This window comes from Salvelinus namaycush, chromosome 23 (genome assembly GCF_016432855.1).
Source record: "Salvelinus namaycush isolate Seneca chromosome 23, SaNama_1.0, whole genome shotgun sequence".
NCBI classification, from domain to species: Eukaryota; Metazoa; Chordata; class Actinopteri; order Salmoniformes; family Salmonidae; genus Salvelinus; species Salvelinus namaycush.
The window spans coordinates 26,498,642-26,519,821 of record NC_052329.1 but is presented as its reverse complement, the minus strand read 5'-3'; the positions used below and the strand labels follow the sequence as shown (position 1 = coordinate 26,519,821).

General features: G+C 42.4%; 2 protein-coding genes, 1 non-coding gene and 1 pseudogene across 3 annotated transcripts; 2 read left to right on the top strand and 2 right to left on the bottom strand.

Moving 5' to 3' along the window:
- Positions 1-2,897: 2,897 nt before the first annotated feature.
- Positions 2,898-7,580, bottom strand: LOC120018775 (integrin-linked kinase-associated serine/threonine phosphatase). The gene is made up of 10 exons (XM_038961980.1): positions 7,442-7,580; positions 6,862-6,996; positions 6,583-6,700; positions 6,218-6,324; positions 5,668-5,761; positions 4,656-4,743; positions 4,281-4,414; positions 3,993-4,112; positions 3,674-3,755; positions 2,898-3,540 (listed from the first exon to the last, which is right to left on the bottom strand). Exons 1-10 carry the CDS (start codon positions 7,482-7,484, stop codon positions 3,400-3,402), a joined length of 1,062 nt encoding a protein of 353 aa, XP_038817908.1. The 5' UTR covers positions 7,485-7,580; the 3' UTR covers positions 2,898-3,399.
- A 188-nt stretch (positions 7,581-7,768) lies between these two features.
- On the top strand, positions 7,769-7,840 carry trnag-ucc. Its single transcript has one exon. It is a non-coding gene; the product is annotated as a tRNA-Gly (tRNA).
- A 6,734-nt stretch (positions 7,841-14,574) lies between these two features.
- On the top strand, positions 14,575-17,971 carry LOC120018582 (annotated as a pseudogene).
- Positions 17,972-18,185: 214 nt separating this feature from the next.
- LOC120018774 (DNA-directed RNA polymerase II subunit RPB4-like) lies at positions 18,186-20,681 on the bottom strand. The gene is made up of 4 exons (XM_038961979.1): positions 20,379-20,681; positions 19,713-19,893; positions 19,504-19,599; positions 18,186-18,563 (listed from the first exon to the last, which is right to left on the bottom strand). The coding sequence occupies exons 1-4, from the start codon at positions 20,452-20,454 to the stop codon at positions 18,485-18,487; spliced, it is 432 nt and encodes a 143-aa protein (XP_038817907.1). The 5' UTR covers positions 20,455-20,681; the 3' UTR covers positions 18,186-18,484.
- Between the last annotated feature and the right edge of the window lie 499 nt (positions 20,682-21,180).

Below are 21,180 nucleotides of genomic sequence, written 5' to 3'. Positions count from 1 at the left end.
AACAGTGGAGGGATGGATAAGAAAACCAGTCAGTATCTGGTGTGACCACAATTTGCCTCATGCAGTGAGACACATCTCCTTTGCATAGAGTTGATCAGGATGTTGATTGTGGCCTGTGGAATGTTGTCCCACTCCTCTTCAATGGTTGTGCAAAGTTACTGGATATTGGTGGAAACTGGAACACGCTGTCGTACACGTCGATCCGGAGCATCTCAAACATGCTCAATGGGTGACATGTCTGGTGAGTATGCAGGCCATGGAAGAACTGGGACATTTTCAGCTTCCAGGAATTGTTTACAGATCCTTGCGACATGGGGCCGTGCATTATGCATTATGCTAAAACATGAGGTGATGGCAGCAGATGAGTGGCATGACAATGGGCCTCAGGATCTCTTCACAGTATCTCTGTGCATTCCAATTTTATTCATTTTCCTAAGCTTATGCCTGCCCATACCATAATTCCACCGCCACCATAGGGCACTCTGTTCACAACCTTGACAGCAAAACGCTCACCCACACAACCCATATACGTGGTCTGCTGTTGTGAGACTGGTTGGACATACTGCCAAATTCTCTAAAACGACTTTGGAGGCGGCTTATGGTAGAGAAATTAACATTACATTCGCTGGCAACAGCTCCAGTGGACATTCCTGCAGTCTGCATGCCAACTGCACGCTCCCTCAAAACTTGACACATCTGTGGCATTGTGTTGTGACAAAACTGCACATTTTAGAGTGGCCTTTTATTGTCCCCAGCACAAGGCCCACTTGTGTAATGATCATGCTGTTTAATCAGCTTCTTGATAGGCCACACCTCTCAAGTGGATGGATTATCTTGGCAAATGAGAAATGCTCACTAAAAATGGCTGTAAACAAATATGTGCACAGAATTTGAGAGAAATAAGCTTTTTTGTGCGTATCGAAAATTTCTGGGATCTTTTATTTCAGCTCGTGAAACATGGGACCAACACTTTACATGTTGCGTTTATATGTTTGTACAGTGTAAATCTCCTGAGGCATACCTACCAAGAGAAGCTGAAGATGTGTAGCTCTGTCTGATAGCGTAAGTCTCTGTCTCACCCATTACAGGCCGTCATCATGAGTAAGGTTGAGAAACGGTTTGATAGCACCATCTAAAGGCCAAACCCATTCGTTACCGTTTTTCTTTATTTTTTATATTTTCTACATTGTAGAATAATAGTGAATACATCAAAACTATGAAATAACACATATGGAGTCATGTAGTAACCAAAGTCAAAATGTATTTTATATTTGAGATTCTTCAAAGTAGCCACCCTTTGCCTTTATGACAGCTTTGAAGACTCTTGGCATTCTCAACCAGCTTCATGAGGTAGTCACCTGGAATGCATTTCAATTAACAGGTATGCCTTGTTAAAAGTTAATTTGTGGAATTTCTTTCCTTCTTAATGCGTTTGGGCCAATCAGTTGTGGTGTGACAAGGTAGATTTTGTATACAAAAGATAGCCCTATTTGGTAAAAGACCAAGTCCATATTATGGCAAGAACTGCTCAAATAAGCAAAGAGAAATGACAGTCCATCACTACTTTAAGACATGAAGGTCAGTCAATCTGGAATATTTCAACAATTTTGAAAGTTTTTTCAAGTGTAGTCGCAAAAACTATCAAGCGCTATGATGAAACTGTCTCTCATGAGGACCGCCACGTGAAAGGAAGACCCAGAGTTACCTCTGCTGCAGAGGATAAGTTCATTAGTTACCAGCCTCAGAAATTGCAGCCCAAATAAATGCTTCACAGAGTTCAAGTAACAGACACATCTCAACATAAACTGTTCAGAGGATAATGCGTGAATCAGGCCTTCATGGTCAAATTGCTGCAAAGAAACCACTACTAAAGGACATCAATACAAAGAATAGACTTCCTTGGGCAATGGACATTAGACCGGTGGAAATCCATCCTTTGGTCTGATGAATCCAAATGAGAGATTTTTGGTTCCAACGGATGAACGGATGATCTCTGCATGTGTGGTTCCCACCATGAAGCATGGTGGTGTGATGGTGTGGGGGGGGGTTGCTTTGCTGGTGACACTGTCAGTGATTTATTTTGAATTCAAGGCATTCTGCTGTGATACGCCATCCTATCTGGTTTGCGCTTAGTGGGACTATCATGTTTTTCAACAGGACAATGACCCAAAACACACCTCCAGGCTGTGTAAGGGCTATTTGACCAAGGAGAGTGATGGAGTGCTGCATCAGATGACCTGGGCTCCACAATCACCCGACCTCAACCCAATTGAGATGGTTTGGGATGTGTTGGACCGCAGAGTGAAGGAAAACCAACAAGTGCTCTGCATATGTGGGAACTCCTTCAAGACTGTTGGAAAATTATTCTAGGTGACTACCTCATGAAGCTGGTTGAGAGAATGCCAAGAGTGTGCAAAGCTGTCATAAAGGCTGTCATGGGGTGGCAGGCAGCGTAGTGGTTACCGTATTGGGCCAGTAACCGGAAGGTTGCTAGATCGAATCCCTGAGCTGACAAGGTAAAAATCTGTTGTTCTGTCCCTGAACAAGGCAGTTAACCCACTGTTCCTAGGCTGTCATTGTAAATAAGAATTTGTTCTTAACTGACTTGCCTAGTTAAATAAAGGTTAAGTTGAAAAAAGGCTGGTACTTTGAAGAATCTCAGACATATTTAACACTTTTTTGGTTACTACGTCATTCCATATGTGTTATTTCATAGTTTTGATGTCTTCACTATTATTCTACAATGTAGAAAATAGCAAAAATAAAGAAAAACCCTTGAATGAGTAGGTGTGTCCAAACTTTTGACTGGTACTGTACATCTGTATTATCCAGGGGGGAGGGGACTTGGAGGAAGACATGAGTCCGTTAAATCTAGACCAGCTTCAGATTGGATCATACAGAGTTGTATACATTTTTTATTTTTTGGGGGTCAATCTCTGAAATTATGTTCTGAAATAGTTTCTTAAAAGTACACCAAAGAAAAAGAAAATGTAACATCGAGGGCAATAAAACAACATGTGCACAAATGAGATAAGACAAGGTATTGATCAGAAAACATAAAGCCCATTTAAATCATCAGTAGTCATCAGGATAAGCAGTACAGGGCAGTACAGGGCCTGATTTACACCCTACGCAGGTACGCAACACAAGCAATTAGAAATTTGCGTTCTTGCATTGTGTGCATGCGTAGTGTATACAGTTCACATTGAGTTAGAGATTAGAACACCTCCTTTATAATGAACGGTTGACCAACATGTTTCTGATGTTCGTCTGTTGGTGGCAGCGGTGGGATCATGTTCATGTGTTTTAAGGTCTGGAGCCACGGTGGACATAGCACTCAGAGGCACTGAGGCACGCAATGAGACACATCAATGATGGGCCAGATCAGGTGTCTGTTGTTCAGAAGCTAACAGACACCAGTATGACGGTAACGTTGTCGGCACATCCTCTCCTCACTGCCTCGTTGGCCAGTCTCTGACATGCTGCTTCATAGTGGCCCTCTTCCTCAGTCTGTCCCTCCTTCCTCTCAACACTCCCATTCTGAAAATACCCGCAAAACAGTGTCACACACACACATCATGAGACCTCTTGACAGTCACACACCACAGCAAACACACACACATCATGAGACCTCTTTTTTTCCATAAACACACATTATGAGCATGATGTATACCTGCAAGACGTTGAGAACGTATTTAACAGCTTCCTCTGCAGAGAACACTTTAAACAGACCATCACAGCCCAGGATAATGAACCTGAGAGAGAGAAAAAGAGAAAGAGAGTTCACCCATCAGTCCGCCAACAAATTCAATTAGCTTTTCCAAGCCCACATCATGTCAGTTCAGTGACTACTTCAAGGAAGGGAGTAAAAGAACATGCATTTACAAAGTATTGGAACAGGGCTCGGCTGGGAGTACCTGGCATAGTGTTACCTGTCATTGGTTGAAACCGTACATGTCTTACCGATCATTGGTTGAAAGTCAGTGTCTTACCTGTCATTGGGTGTAAGCTGACAGCGCCTGAGGTCAGGTGTGGATATGACTCCAATGCGTTTGTACTGTCCATCTCCTATAGACCTGGACACTTCCAGCACCCCAAGGACTCGCCCATCCCTGCAGCAACATACACAGCAGCAACCATGGATAAAGAGTTGATTAAATAGTTATTCCTCCTCACAGAGCAGGTCAAGGACATCACTAGTACTTATCAAAGATTATTTTTGTTATTGATGTTTTTTTCCAGGCACAGATATACAGAGAAAGGATATGAAAGCCCAGTACCTCACAGTGCCCCCCGCCCGCTGGATCCTCATGCGCTCCTCGTAGATGGTGGGGTTGTGTTCCTTACTGAGCGCCAGAGTGACACACTTCCTATCTCCGCCCTGCATTTCCTGTTCCATCCGACAGAGAACCGCCTACAGAGAGACAGAGACACAATGTTACAGGTGAGGAAATTTACTACAACGCAACAGAATAAAAAAGCAGCTTCCTATGGCAATATCATCATTGATGATGGCTAAATAAACAGGTTCAAACTAAGGTTATGTATAAAATTGCACCCTATTCCCTAGTGCATTACTTTAGCCCAGGGCCAATAGGGCACTGGTCAAAAGTGGTGCACTATATATGGAATGTGTGAGCAGAGGAGCACCTTACCCTGCTGTCTCCCAGGTTGGCTACATACACCATGTCATCCACCACTAACATACAGGTGGCTGTAGAGCCATCCTTCCAGGCAGGCTTCCTGTGGGACCAAACACACTGTACACATCGCTTCATACATTCATTCATGTAGGACAGATTAGCTCATCAATTTATAAGCCTTCTAAAATACTCCCAAATGGCAACCTATCCCCTACATAGTGCACTACTTTTGATCATGGCCCAATTGGGATACACAGCTATGTAGGGAATAGGTTGTAATTTGGGACTCAACCTTAGTAATGCACAGACATTCAAAGCACTTACTAGACATCCGTGTTGCCTCCCACAATGTTTCATTGTTCCGGCTTAACACGTCTGTACGTAATAGAATGTCAGTCTGGTAAAGAGGAACTACGTCACTACCTACATCACTGCCTTATCCGCTTGAATAAAATACCAAATAGTAGCTAGCAAGATGGAGATCACAGAGATTTTTAATGAGTGCATTTTGCAAGTGGCTAGTTTACATCAACTACCAACTCACTGAAACCACAAATTTTGGTTTTAAATAATGACGTACTGGCATGTTTGCCTCGTGATTTGTTGGGAGAGTTGTCTGTCTGAAGAGGACCCACCCCAGATTGTTTCCCCTCCTTATCTGCCTCCCGGGTGGCGCAGTGGTCTAGGGCACTGCATCGCAGTGCTAGCTGCGCCACCAGAGTCTCTGGGTTCACGCCCAGGCTCTGTCGCAGCCGGCCGCAACCGGGAGGTCCGTGGGGCGACGCACAATTGGCATAGCGTCGTCCGGGTTAGGGAGGGTTTGGCCGGTAGGGATATCCTTGTAAATGTAAATGTAATAAAAAATGTATGCACTCTACTGTAAGTCGCTCTGGATAAGAGTGTCTGCTAAATGACTAAAATGTAAATGTAAATGTTATCGTAGTTACCAAGAGAGTGCGTCATATCTACCAGAACCTAGTCACTGCTGTTGCCTAGGGTCGGGTTTACAAGACTAAGCACTTACTGGCTGGAGGCTTTTTTCAAGAAGTCTTCATCTGTTTGTCGGAAGGTATCTAGTAGGCACTTCTTCACGAGTTTGTCCAAGTTCTCAGTTTCTACTGTGGGAGGAGACACACAATATGCATTAGATATTGATGAATCTTCTAGAATATTGTGAAGAGATAATACCACTAGAATTGAAAGCCAAGTTTATTGAAGATGAATAGGCATGTGATCTGAGTAATTTTTTATTATTTAACCAGGCAAGTCAGTTAAGAACAAATTCTTATTTACAATGACAGCCTACCCCGGCCAAACCCAGACAACGCGGAGCCAATTGCGCACCGCCCTATGGGACTCCTAAACACGGCTGGTTGTGATACAGCCTGGATTCGAACCAGGGTCTGTAGTGACGCCTCTAACACTGAGATGCAGTGCTTTAGACCGCTGCGACACTCAGGAGCCAAATCTCAAGAATGAACTGATGTATATTGAATATGTGAAGAGATAACACAACAAATAAATACAGCCCAGTATTTTGACAGTGAAGAGGGGATCTGAGTCTTTCCATTCACCTTTAGGGAACTTCAGGGCCAGAGTGTGGTGAAGATGTTCTGCAGCGAAGCGAGAGGCTCTAGCTCCTCCATGGCCGTCGAACACAGCGAAATAGGCCAGACGAGACCTTCAACACAGACAGTAGTGTACGTCACTTCACTGGAGCACACCATCACACCTTCCAGGTCCTAACAGACTGACACTCCCCTATGTTAGAGAGAAGGGGACTTAGGATGTCTCCCAAAAGACATATTCTTACCTATATAGTGCACTACTTTTGGAGCCCTATGGAAGGTCTGGTCAAAAGTAGGACACTACATGACTGGCAATAGGGTGCACTTTGGGACTCATCCTGACACTGCCCTGTGTCAGAGAGGGGACTTACACTGTAGTTGGAAGGGTGGACAGGCAGGTTTTCATGTCAGATAGGAGAATGTGAGCGTCCTGCATCTCCTCTCTCTCTCCCCTCCGAGCGGCTACATACCCCTTCAGTATAGGCACACCTGGGGACACAGAGTGATCACTTTCACTCAGATTGATCATCTGGGGACACAGAGTGATTCATAGCTAGTTGTAACTCTACACCCAGACACAGACAAACAGACAAGACAGACAAACTTAAAATAAGTGACATACTGCACATTCATGTGGAAATGTCGAAAACCTTTACAAACTTTCTTTTCTTCTAGTTTTTGTCCTTCCACCACCTCATCATCATCATCATCAGGTGCCTCTCTTTTCCTCTTGCCCCCCCTGTCCTCCAGGGGTGATGGACATGTCTTCTGTACCGAGGCTTCACCTGATGCAGGACGAACAGGGACAGACAATGAAGGGAAAAGATAGCTATTCAGTCATCCACTGCTTACTGTCAACTACCTAGCTTAGCTGTTCCAGCTTAGCTAACAAGTAACGTTTGATAGCTAGTCGGGAAACCCACTGCACTGGGCCTATTAAATTAATGACTAGCTATTCTTATAAAAAAGAAACTGTCAGATGATATTTGTTCAGGTAACGTTAGCTCGATTTGGTTGCTCTCTCTGTCTCTGTGCTAGATAGCAGCTGACTTGCTAACCCAAACAAGGCTAGCTAACGTCACATAATTGGCTAATGTAATGTTAGCAAACACGTTATAGCAGAGGCTGGGCTAGCATTAGCAAGCTAACGTTATTTGATTACGACACCTTGAAACATGTTAAATGTGTAATTCATGAAACATGTTTAATGTGACATATCAAGTTATCAACCTGCGGTTTGGGTTGGTTCTGGAAGATCGTCAAATAAATCCATATTGAAGAAGGCTCTTTCGCTGGTTTGCTGCTTCTGACTTCATTCAGGGGCGCTCGCAAATAGTAGCAAGCTAATGAACAACATTAGCAACATTAGCACATCTCCATTATTTAATCGTGACGTATTTTCAAAAAGTTTGCCTATTTTCTATGAACATTTAGCTAATTAGCTAGTCTGATATGTATATGGTCAAGTTAAAAAACTTTAAATTAAACTTTTTTAATTACAAAAACATCACAGTTATTACTTCAAATATGATCATGTTTCATAGTTACTTTATGTCAGCGTTGGTGGTATAGTGGTGAGCATAGCTGCCTTCCAAGCAGTTGACCCGGGTTCGATTCCCGGCCAACGCAAATCTTTTTGTAATTCTTATGTGAAAGCATTTTGGCTATAAGCTATATAGCTATATGCAAACCATTTTCTACATATTTTTTTCCCATACAATAACCGGCACAAAAGTGACAACAATGCAACATTGAATGAAGATGTTCAAAAAGGGTTGTAATATAGCCTTCAACCACCTGGCGACGCCCGACGATTTTGGTCTCTAGTCGAACTCGGAAGCTATGTCAAGCTTTGCTTTAATAGCATCACCTCAGCAAGGTTAAGACATCCGGTTTTCGTATTATGCCTTCAAAATAAATGTCCGCGGTGAAAACGCTATGTGTATGATACAAAATCAATAGTTTTTGCAGATTTGCATAGTGCATAATGTTAAAATTATGTCCAAAAAATGTATGGGGTGAACATTTTTACCAAAGAGAATTACTACAATATATACGACAAATAATATTATAAAGTGGAGTACATTGAGAAATGGTTGGAGATTAAGTAAATGAATGTAAAGAACATACAGTAAGTAGTAATAGCCTACCGGTAAAACAAAAAATATAGGCCTAAAATGACCATTTAAAAAAATGTAACATTATTTTGATTGTATGATTATTGTTAATTTACTGCTGCTATTGTTCAAGGGTGCAATTTAGAAATGTAATGTTTAAGAAAAGTCTTAGTTTATGTTTGTTGTGTTGCACGAACAAATTGCACTTCACAGAAAAAACTACCGATTGTGTGTCCATAAAACCATTGTCCAGTTTACTCACTAGTGTCCATCCCTATTTTACAAAAAAAGTGAATTTGAACAACAAGCTAGGTCATAGGAAGTGTTGCTGCACTTTTACTGTCGTCAGATAGGTTTGAATGGAGTAACTGGACACTATGGCACAAATATAGCACTGTACAGGCAAAATGATCGATTGTGTGTCCATAAAACCAGGGTCCAGTCTACTCACTGTCCCTAGAATACAAATCAGGTGCTCATCAGCATTGGGATAATATAGGTCATTTACAAGTATGCCAGTCAGTTAACACCCCATCCACTGATCACATTGTTGTCCCCCACGATGAAATCGGGGAGGGGACTGTGGTCTGTCTCCGTCCGTTCGTTAGTCACATGCAATATTTTAGACAGCACTGTTCAATCTTCGCTAATGAGAACCAAGAGGGGCCTAGCTTCCTCCTTCATGACTGGGAAAGGCCTCAATTCTAGGCCGTAGAAAATCCTACATCCATCTCATTAGATCAGAACAGGATGGATCAACAATGATTCATATTACTTGCATCCTAAAAAAAGACTAGTTGTGTTTTGCTGCAGAACACACTTACATTATTTGTCTACCCATATGATGTAGATCACTGTTAGGTTATTTGATGTATAAGCTTCAGTAACAAAATAACACCATGGTTGTAACAACACTTTAAACAGGTACTTTTTGTGTACAATATGTTTGTCATGAGTCCACACTGTTAAGTTAACTTATGTAAATTAGACAGTCACAGAGGATTTTCTTCTGAATAACTGGTCAGGGCATAGCACTTTCCATTCAGCTTCAGGCAACTTTAATGTAAGGCTTGATCACACCTGTAGTGACTACTTCTATCCGTCATGCCCATTGTTGCTTATCCATTGTTCACTAGACATATCAACGTAATTATTCCCAACACAATGTTGAAAAACAGAATGCTTCCCACCACTAGATCACATAACTAGACGTGATCTGTACGTGATCCCAAAGCTGCCACCAATGTGGCGTAAGAAAGTGAAAGCTGCAACAGGGACTCTAACCAGGGCTCATTCTTGGCAAAGTGAGCTCTAACTGATGTTGCCATGAAAGCCTAGTAGGCCTCTGGGCAGAGGCAGTAGGCCTACAATCCTGGCATATGCCTTGTTACAATAGCCTAAGTATATAACATGATTAACACAACCATAATAATCATCATTAGACGGCCTTGGAAGTGTAAGCCAACAAAATGCATTATTTTACATTAACGTGTTTACCTGCATTGATATGGCTTAATTGATCATAGTCCAGACTCGTTATAGTTGCAAATACCATACAGTTGCACCAGGGGAATTTAAACCAAACATATATTTTTTGCAGGTCTTCTGTTTCCTCACATTTATTGATGAATTAATTTCCCATCATGAAAATGTATCCCCATTCCCGAATCAAATACGTTTATCGATACCACAAAAAAATGAAAACAAGCATAGAAAACAGCAATGGCATTAAAACTTTTTTTTTTAAACGTAAGGCTACTATTATATTATAAATATTTCAGTGACAACCTCGTTGATTAACAATATTGGTTTGTTAACATGTTTGTTTTGTTATATAAATAATTGTGGGACACAAAAAAGGCAGTGTAGAACACCATTGCCCAAAATGCATTGTTCCAATAACTTTCAAAAGATTGTTCGGAAGTTTGCCCCCCAAAAAACATATTTTCCTATGAATGAAGTCGCACAAATATTTTTATATTTTCCTATGAATTTAGTTGCACAAAAATGTGTGTATTTTCACACGAATTAAGCCACACAAAACGCATGAAATGTGCTGAAATACTTTTTTTTAAACATATTTGCAGGAATTGAGTGTGAGATTATGTTGAACATATATATAGCATTCTGTTGGTGGCAAGAATGTTGTATAATAATTGAAATAGAAAAACTGGAAGTGTTGAATCAAGTGTTGAATCAAGTGTTGTTTTTCGTATCAGTTCATACAGTGCCTTCAGAAAGTATTCAGGCCCCTTGACTTTTTCTACATTTTGTTACGTTACAGCCTTATTCTAAAATGGATTAAATAGTTTTTTCCCCTCATCAATCTACACACAATACCCCATAATGATAAAGCAAAAACAGATTTTTAGAAAGGTTTGGCACACATGTATTTGGGGAGTTTCTCCCATTCTTCTCTGCAGATCCTCTCAAGCTCTGTCAGGTTGGATGGGGAGCGTCGCTGCACAGCTATTTTCAGGTCTCTCCAGAGATGTTCGATCAGGTTCAAGTCCAGGCTCTGGCTGGGCCACTCAAGGACATTGAGAGACTTGTCCCGAAGCCATTCCTGCGTTGTCTTGGCTGTGTGCTTAGGGTCGTTGGCCTGTTGGAAGGGGAACCTTCACCCCAGTCGGAGGTCCTGAGCACTCTGGAGCAGGTTTTCATCAAGGAGCTCTCTGTACTTTGCTCCGTTCATCTTTGCCTCAATCCTGACTAGTCTCCCAGTCCCTTCAGCTGAAAAACTTCTCAACAGCATGATGCTGCCACCACAATGCTTCACCGTAGGGATGGTGCCAGGTTTCCTCCTGACATGACACTTGGCTTTCAGGCCAAAGAGCTCAATCTTGGCTACATCAGACCAGAGAATCTTGTTTCTCATGGTCTGAGAGTCTTTAGGTGTCACGCTATGTCGAGATAGCCTAGGCCTATGCTACTGCTGAAATGTGCTGAATTAATTGAGGAACATGATAACGCTCTGAATTTATGAATGGCCTGTTTTGCAATTCACATTAATGTCCTTGGCGATCAAAGTTAGGCCTACTCTATTATTACTTAATATCAGTGTCACTTGCTGTGAAATCTTTACATGATGGTGCAGCCTCAATGTGGCCCAGCGACAATCGTCTTTTGGGAGAACCCTGACATATTTCCAGGGACTCTCTGGATAAATAGGAATTATTCCCGGTATTGAAACTTGGTACATTTTTGGGTAAATTTTCCAAAATGTACCATATAGTGTCCAGGCACCCCATTTTAAGCTGTTTGGCCACAGTAAAAGGCCAGCAACACTCCGTACTATTCAGAGCCAAATGAAATGACACTGTATTTTTATTTTTTATTTCACCTTTATTTAACCAGGTAGGCCAGTTGAGAACAAGTTCTCATTTACAACTGCGACCTGGCCAAGATAAAGCAGTGAGACACAAACAACACAGAGTTACACATGGGATAAACAAACGTATAGTCAATAACACAATAGAAAAATCTATATGCAGTGTGTGCAAATGTAGTAAGATTAGTGAGGTAAGGCAATAAATAGGCCATAGTGGCGAAATAATTACAATTTAGCAATTAAACACTGGATTGATAGATGTGCAGAAGATGAATGTGCAAGTAGAGATACTGGTGTGCAAAGGACAAAAAAAATAACAATATGGGGATGAGGTAGTTGGGTGGGCTATTTACAGATGGGATGTGTACAAGTGCAATGATCGGTAATTTACACTGACAGCTGATGCTTAAAGTTAGTGAGGGAGATATAAGACTCCAGCTTCAGATTTTTGCAATTCGTTCCAGTCATTGGCAGCAGAGAACTGGAAGGAAAGGCGGCCAAACGAGGAGTTGGCTTTGGGGATGACCAGTGAAATATACCTGCTGGAGCGCGTGCGACGGATGGGTGCTGCTATGGTGACCAGTGAGCTGAGATAAGGCGGGGCTTTACCTGGAGCCAGTGGGTTTGGCAACGAATATGAAGCGAGGGCCAGCCAACGAGAGCATACAGGTCGCAGTGGTGGGTAGTATATGGGGCTTTGGTGACAAAACGGATGGCACTGTGATAGACTACATCCAATTTTCTGAGTAGAGTGTTGGAGGCTGATGATGCTAGTCAGGCGGGCGGGTGCAGGCAGCGATCGGTTGAAAAGTATGCCATTAGTTTTACTAGCATTTAAGAGCAGTTGGAGGCCACGGAAGGAGTGTTGTATGGCATGGAAGCTCATCTGGAGGTTTGTTAACACAGTGTCCAAAGAAGGGCCAGAAGTATACAAAATGGTGTCGTCTACGTAGAGGTGGATCAGAGAATCACCAGCAGTAAGAGCGACATCATTGATGTATACAGAGAAAAGAGTTGGCCCGAGAATTGAACCCTGTGGCACCCCCATAGAGACTGCCAGAGGTCCGGACAACAGGCCCTCCGATTTGACACACTGAACTCTATCTGAGAAGTAGTTGGTGAACCAGGCGAGGCAGTCATTTGAAAAACCAAGGCTGTTGAGTCTGCCGATAGGAATGCGATGATTGACAGAGTGGAAAGCCTTGGCCAGGTCGATGAATACGGCTGCACAGTAATGTCTCTTATTGATGGCGGTTATGATGTCGTTTAGGACCTTGAGCGTGGCTGAGGTGCACCTATGACCAGCTCGGAAACCAGATTGCATAGCGGAGAAGGTACGGTGGGATTCGAAATGGTCGGTGATCTGTTTGTTAACTTGGCTTTCGAAGACTTTAGAAAGACAGGGTAGGATAGATATAGGTTTGTAACAGTTTAGGTCTAGAGTGTCTCCCCCTTTAAAGAGGGGGGTGACCGCGGCAGGTTTCCAATCTTTAGGGATCTCAAACGATACGAAAGAGAGGTTGAACAGGCTAGTAATAGGGGTTGCAACAATTGCGGCGGATAATTTTAGAAAGAGAGGGTCTAGAATGTTCAATTGAACATAAACGTTGCTATACTGAACCAGTTGAAAAACAGGGAGGGGTTTGGTTGTGGGCAGATCACTTTTGTCAAGTTAATGGTCACCGCCTTTCAAAGTGTGTTGCATTCTGGGGATAACATTTTTCCAACTTGCCTACATGTCAACTGCATGAACTTTACAAAAATCATGTGATCAAAGTTCATGAAGTTTTGACTGAGGTCAACTGCTAGTTTCTGTAGTTGCTCTTCACCAACATCATCCTGCTGCATTGTGGGAGGCTATTGTCAACAATCATTAGGATGTTTTAGTTAGATCCACGCGAACATGACCAAAACATGAACCAATTTGTTGTGATTCATGTGTACAGTGGATATACAGTATACCAATAAATGTGATACTTGAGGCTCTCTCACTAATAGATTGTACACTGTGTAGCCTACATACACACATATTATTATATTATTATTTCAGTTTGTGAGTGTGTGATATGGGGGTTAGATATGCCTACATATTTATCTCAACATTATAAAGAAACCCTTTTATAGTAAATTGGAAACATTGCCATGTTGATATGAGCCTTGCTGTTGGAAAGCCACATTAGTGTCCGACTTTCAGCTGTCACAGATGCACTTCCCTCGACTTCACTCCTCGACTTTTGTCCACTGTCGGTTGCTTTGGCCTTACCACTCAAATGCGCCCATAGGTTGTGAGTTGGGGAATGCCGTTAGCTTTCCAATGACCTTTAAAATACATAATTCATTTCTTTAAGCCACACCTCGCCACACCCACAAAAAGGGAGGAAGCGTACCTCAAAGTCTGTTCAAGAACGTACAACTACAGTTCATCCATGTAGTTTATGGGCCTAGCTACATTTCTTATTCCCCCCTCTATACGCCACTTCCGGTTGAACATGCAACAAGGGAGTTCGCTGTTTTGGAAAGTTTTGAAAGTCTGGTTAATAGAAAGCTACCTTTTGAGTTTGGATCCGGCGATGCGGTTGGCATTAGTTGATGGAACCGCTACTATCTGTCCAGTGATCCTGCCGACCAAGGCCGGGTCTGAGGAGTCGCTTGGTGTAGCTGCTAGCTAGCTAGCTGCCTATCAAGTGTGGTGGAATATTCTATTCAAGTGAGAGAGACTTTGTCATTTCTTCAAACAATCATCTTTATTCAATATCGACTAATTATTGCAATAATGAAACCATCGACCCAACAGTCTTGACATTTGGGCCGAGAGCCTAACGGATAATGATAAAACAGAGACCTTATATAGGACTTAAAAATGCTAAGTCAGACTGGTTTCAGCTCCCATAAGCCACCTTGGTTGTCTACACAGGATGGTGTTTCACCCCCAACCCGGCTTAGTTTCCCAGATGCCAGGTAGGTGAGACAATGAGGCATTGTTCTAAACTCTTCCAGGCTCTCTCTATCTCGGGTCACACACCACATCTTGTCTATGGAATGCCAGCATTTAGGTTTTTATCACCAGTCATTGTCAGCTCAAGCCATTTCTAGCAGACTAACTGCAGGAAGCTAGAGTGGAAACCATCTCTTTACAGAAACACAGAATTAAACAGAACAGAAATGTCCTATTTGTTAAGTATTAATTGCTAACTATTAATATCAAACTAAGCAAGTAAATAGGTAATTTTCCTATCACCCAAGCTTGCTGGGTTTTCTTGAGGGCTTGAAAGCAGCCCGCGACACGGTTAGCCATTGTGGCTAGAACCGCGGATTGTCCCGGGCTTGTTGCTGTCTAGATCTCTGCTGTTTGTTGTTGTTTCCAGGGTTCCCTGTGACATGTCATGTCTTGAACTGCGGAAGTAACAGGGTAACCTATGTTGTTACCATGACAAAGACCACAGGACTGGAAAACCCACCACCGGCCCAGGCTGATAGTGGTCAAGTTCCTGAGGTTCAAGGACAAGGTAGCTGTTCTGGAAAGAGCCAAGACCTTGAGAGGAATGTACATCTTCCTATACAAGGACTATCCTAAAGCTGTGCGCCAGAAGAGGAAAGAACTTATCCCAGCCAAGAAAGCTGCCAGAGTGTGTGGGGGCATTGCTTACATCCGTTATGACAGGCTCATTGTCCACCCTCCCAAAAGCCTGGAAGTGATGAGAGAGCCAAGCCTATGGGTTCGTAGCTTCAACCCCGCAGCACACACACACAAACTGATTAATGGACTCCAGAAAGTATGTTTTATCTTGCTTTGTTTGCTCTTTTCAATATGATGTCTCTTTGATAAGCTACCCAGGAAAGGGCTGAAAATAGCCCATATTAATATACAGTGAAAGTCGGAAGTTTACATACACCTTAGCCAAATATATCTAAACTCAGTTGAACAATTCCTGACATTTAATCCTAGTAAAAATTACCTGTCTTAGGTCAGTTAGGATCACCACTTTATTTTAAGAATGTGAAATGTCAGAATAATAGTAGAGTGATTTATTTCAGCTTTTATTTCTTTCATCACATTCCCAGTGGGTCAGAAGTTTACATACACTCAATTAGTATTTGGTAGCATTGCTTTTAAATTGTTTAACTTGGGTCAAACGTTTCAGGTAGCCTTCCACAAGCTTCCCACAATAAGGTGGGTGAATTTTGTCCCATTCCTCCTGACAGAGCTGGTGTAACTGAGTCAGGTTTGTAGACCTCCTTGCTCGCACACACTTTTTCAGTTATGCCCCACACATTTTCTATAGGATTGAGGTCAGGGCTTTGTGATGGCCACTCCAATACCTTGACTTTATTGTCCTTAAGCCATTTTGCCACAGCTTTGGAAGTATGCTTGGGGTCATTGTCCATTTGGAAGACCCATTTGCGACCAAGCTTTAACTTCCTGACTGATGTCTTGAGCTGTTGCTTCATTATATCCACGTAATTTTCCATCCACATGATGCCATCTATTTTGTGAAGTGCACCAGTCCCTGCTGCAGCAAAGCACCCCCACAACATGACGCAGTCACCCCTGTGCTTCACAGTTGGGATGGTGTTCTTCGACCTGCAAGCATCCGCCTTTTTCCTCCAAACATAACAATGGTCATTATGGCCAAACAGTTCTATTTTTGTTTCATCAGACCAGAGGACATTTCTCCAAAAAGTACAATCTTTGTCCCCATGTGCAGTTGCAAACCGTAGTCTGGCTTTTTATGGCGGTTTAGGAGCAGTGGCTTCTTCCTTGCTGAGCAGTCTTTCAGGTTATGTTGATATAGGTCTCCTTTTACTTTGGATATAGATACTTTTGTACCTGTTTCCTCCAGCATCTTCACAAGGTGCTTTGCTGTTTTTCTGGGATTGATTTGCACTTTTCGCACCAAAGTACGTTCATCTCTAGGAGACAGACCGCGTCTCCTTCCTGAGCGGTATGACGGCTGCGTGGTCCCATGGTGTTTATACTTGCGTACTATTGTTTGTACAGATCAACGTGGTACCTTCAGGTGTTTGGAAATTGCTCCCAAGGATGAACCAGACTTGTGGTCTACAATTCTTTTTCTGAGGTCTTAGCTGATTTCTTTTGATTTTCCCATGTTGTCAAGCAAAGAGGCAGTGAGTTTGAAGGTAGGCCTTGAAATACATCCACAGGTGCACCTCCAATTGACTCAAATTATGTCAATTAGCCTATCAGAAGCTTCTCAAGCGATGACATAATTTTCTGGAATTTTCCAAGCTGTTTAAAGGCACAGTCAACTTACTGTATGTAAACTTCTGACCCGCTGGAATTGTGATACAGTGAATTATAAGTGAAATAATCTGTCTGTAAACAATTGTTGGAAAATTACTTGTCATGCACAAAGTAGATCTCCTAACAGACTTGCCAAAACTTCACAAGAAATTTGTGGAGTGGTTGAAAAACATGTTTTAATGACTCCAACCTAAGTGTATGTAAACTTCTGACTTCAACTGTACATTGGATCTTCTTTTCTGGTAAGTAAGTCAAATCGCAATTATGTAAAGATATTCACGTTTGTGCTGTACTGAACTAAAGACTTGTTTGCATCTTTTTACAATTGAATCTTGTTTCTCTGTTGCAGTGAGCCAGCCAGGAAGCTGTCAATGTCCATTTCCCATGTCAGTCTCCCAGATCACCACGTCTCTGTGTAGTGTGGATGCAGTCTTCAAGCCCACCAGTATCTCCAGGAGGAACATAACTGATAGTCAGCACCACAGCAGAGCACCCCTGTCCTCTGTACGGGGGGAGGCAGTGTCTCCAGGTACCTATCGTGAACCAGCCTCACGCCCTTTTGGCCTGCCACTTCACTGTTGTCGCAGTGTATCCATAACAACCAGTCAGGTAGTACACTGGTGTAGTGCACTGCAGGCTGGAGCCATACTCCTACCCTGATCATAGCTTACCAATGATGAATGAGGGGGGGGGTGTATCACTGCACCAGGCCCAGGAGTGGGTCCTGAAATACAGACCTCACATCCGACCCAACGCTGTATTCTGGAGGCAGCTGATGGAGTATGAGAAAAGGTTCTATGGGAAGAACACTGAGGATGGCTGCTACCTCCTGCGGTGTGCTGCCTGAGGCCCTGGACGGACAAGAGGCGGCTCTTTACTGTGTGAGTGGCTTATGGGGTGTCCCCCAAATGACACCCTATTCCTTATATAGTGCACTACTTCTGCCAGGGCCTAAAGGGAATAAGCTGCCATTTGGGACAGAACGATGGCTTGTCAGATGGCTTTCTGCAATGTCTGAGAAAGTAATGAGTGCAAGTAGACCTGACTGACATGTCCTAACTTGGAGACAATTACTGTGAAATAGTCTGTGGGACTCTGGGACTGTGGGACACTGGGACTCTTTTCATAAAAATTTTCTCTACCAGCAATATCCAACTATGTACCGTTTCATACGGTGGCATTCATTTGAGAAAATGTTGATTGCATTTGACAAGATGAAGTGAACAACCACTTTGTATAGCAGCGAAATGAAAATAAAACAAATTGCTATGAAAAGTATTTCAGATGTTTATTTGAAAAGTATTTACATTTAGGAATGTATGTATTCATCCTAGCTTGGTATGGTCTTCAAAATGGATATAATGAATGTACATCTGTTAACCCCCCCACAAAAAAAGTCTGATCTGGAGGTACCCATCCTGGGGAGAACGGTCAAAAGCAGTGCACTATAATAGTGAATAGGGTGTCATTTGGTACTCAGTGTCCTTCTGGGTGAGTAGCGGAGACCAGTATATTCTGACATAATGGGTTTAGGTTAGAATAGGCCAGATGAGGAATTGTCCTCAGTACTGGAAACTTCTCTTGGTCTGAATGTCATCAAGGATTTGCTGCAGCTCCTCATCCTCAAATCGCCCCTCCACGCTGCAGAGAGAACAAACAGGTTTCAGAACAAAACAGCACAACTACTGTCACTAAATGTATAATTAAATGTAACCTTTATTTAACTAGGCAAGTCAGTTAAGAACAAATTCTTATTTACAATGACGGCCTACCGGGGAGCAGTGGGTTAACTGCCTTGTTCACGGGCAGAACGACAGATTTTCACCTTGTCAGCTCTGGGATTTTATCCAGCCACCTTTCAGTTCCTGGCCAAATGCTCTAACCACTAGGCTACCTGCCACACAGTTTGGTTATACCAAACGTTTAAGCCCGATTTCCTGGTCAAGAGCCGACTGCTACCCAATCAGAGACAAGGTTTAGAGTCTGGGTTAGAGCAGGGGTTTCTAAAGTTTTTCACTCAGGCCCTCCTTCCAGCATTGGGGAACATCCCACGCCCCCCTGCGTAAGCACCACATCTATTTCTAGGGGCACAAGCTCTGTTCGTGACACAAACTGTTCACAACCCTCTTGTTGGCAGAGAGAACATGTTGAAGGTTTAAAGCTTCATTCCTGCAATTGTACACATTTTGTCATGGGGTGCAGAGAAAATGTTGCTGTTTTAAAGCTAATTTTCTTCAAATTCATTACATTTTGCCCTTTCTAATGTGTATTCATGTGATATGAGTGACTCAAACATTACAAAATATTTAAGCAAAAAAAAAAAACACGCTTTAAAAAGTTAACTGACATGGGATAGTTGATCTGGACATTCTTGACAAGTTATAAATAGCTCTCTAAGGTATGCAATGACTGACATGACAAGAGGAACTGATGATGCACTACCCACCTTCAAAATGGCACCTTGTGCACTTTCTAGAGTAAGTTGAAAACCGGACTGTCCCCCCCCCCGGCAGTTTGGGAACCACTGGTTTAGAGGGCTGAATATGGCGATAAGTGAGGAGACAGTAACAGCAGGTCTTACCTAGGGATGAGGGCTTTGGCCTCCTCCGCTGCTTCAGGACAAAGGTTGGCCAAACTGGCTAACTCAAACTTATGCAGCTTCTTCTGCAAGAGCAAGCTGTGGGATACAGGACAATAATTTCAGTCAACATGAAAAGTTAATGAAAACATTCACCACCATATAAATGTACATTGACTTTTATTTTTGATAGTGACAACAGTTATACTGACCTGCGAACACTGGCGATAGTTTCTCTGTTTTTGAACCGGCTGAAACGTGCAGTATAATTCAGAGTTTTCATGAAGACCTCAGATAGCTCTTGTTCGTCCTCTGCACTCTCGTTCTGCTGCTTGCGATGCTCCAGAAGCATGTGTACCTCAGAGTTTAGAAGTGTCTCCGCGTTCTCGAACTCTGAAGAACGCAGGGGAGGGGTGGGTTTTAATTAAGCCATAAGGCCTGAGGGGGTGTGGATTATGGCCAATATACCACGGCTTAGGGCAGTAAAAACGGGTATTTTTATTGCTCTAATTACGTTGATAACCAGTTTATAATAGCAATAAGGCTCCTCTGGGTTGGTGATTTATTGCCAATATACCACGGCTAAGGGCTGTGTACAGGCACTCCGCGTTGCGTCGTGATTAAGAACAGCCCTTAGCCGTGGAATATTGGCCATTAATCACCAACCTCTCGAGGAGCCTTACTGCTATTGTAAAAACTGGTTACCAACGTAATTAGAGCAGTAAAAATACCAGTGGTATACGGTCTGAAATACCAGAATTCCGGACTCAAACCACCCAGTTTATAATTTGGAATATAGTTAGTTAGATAGCTACCTTGGTACCTTAAGTAAATCGTTATATTCAATCTAGTTAACATAAAAACATTTGGATACGAACCTTTGGGGAAAAGTAGCTGAGAAGCGTCCTCCTCAATATCTCCGACAGTTGTTGTTGAACCGCCACTGGACGCCATGCTGCTTGTCACACTGAATGAGCCTTCCTAGCTGCGGGTACAGTTTTTTAAAAATTGATCAAAAAAGAAACAGCTGATATCCAGTTGCTTGCGCTGAACCAAAAATGCCGTATATCGGCGCCTTATAATTGTTTCGGCATTACAAAAACACTAGCACAACGAATCTCCAAATTCATCAAGGAAGGAAGCTGCTAGCTAAAAAAAACAAAACTGCGTACCAATCAGCGTCTCGCCAGAAACACAAAAAAGTACTTCTGGGTCACGGAATTTCAGAGATTTTCAAAATAAAAGTCCCCCGACGTAATAGTAGAAAGGTGTCAAAAACCTGTATTTGCTCATGATATATAACAAATAATTGTCTAAACATTAACAATGATCAATATTTGTTCCTATTTAAGTGACATTTGGGTTTTAAAACATGTTCAAATGTCAAATAAATGACCCCAATGCGAATCAATGTACATATATTACATATTGGTTTATAGATTAAAAACTATTCTGGGTGCCACACAAAGTATTGCAGCGAATACTCAGTAGGGTCTGTAGAATGTATGGGCTATTTTATCTCACTTGGTGCTTTCAAGACAACTTGGAACTCAGAAAAAAACGAGGTCAAACGATGACTTCAGAAAGTCGGAGCTCAGAAAGATGGCAGAGTTTCCGACTTGGAATTCCGAGTTGAAAGACCTCTCAAAACAATTTTTCCCAATCGGAGCTCGTTTTTTC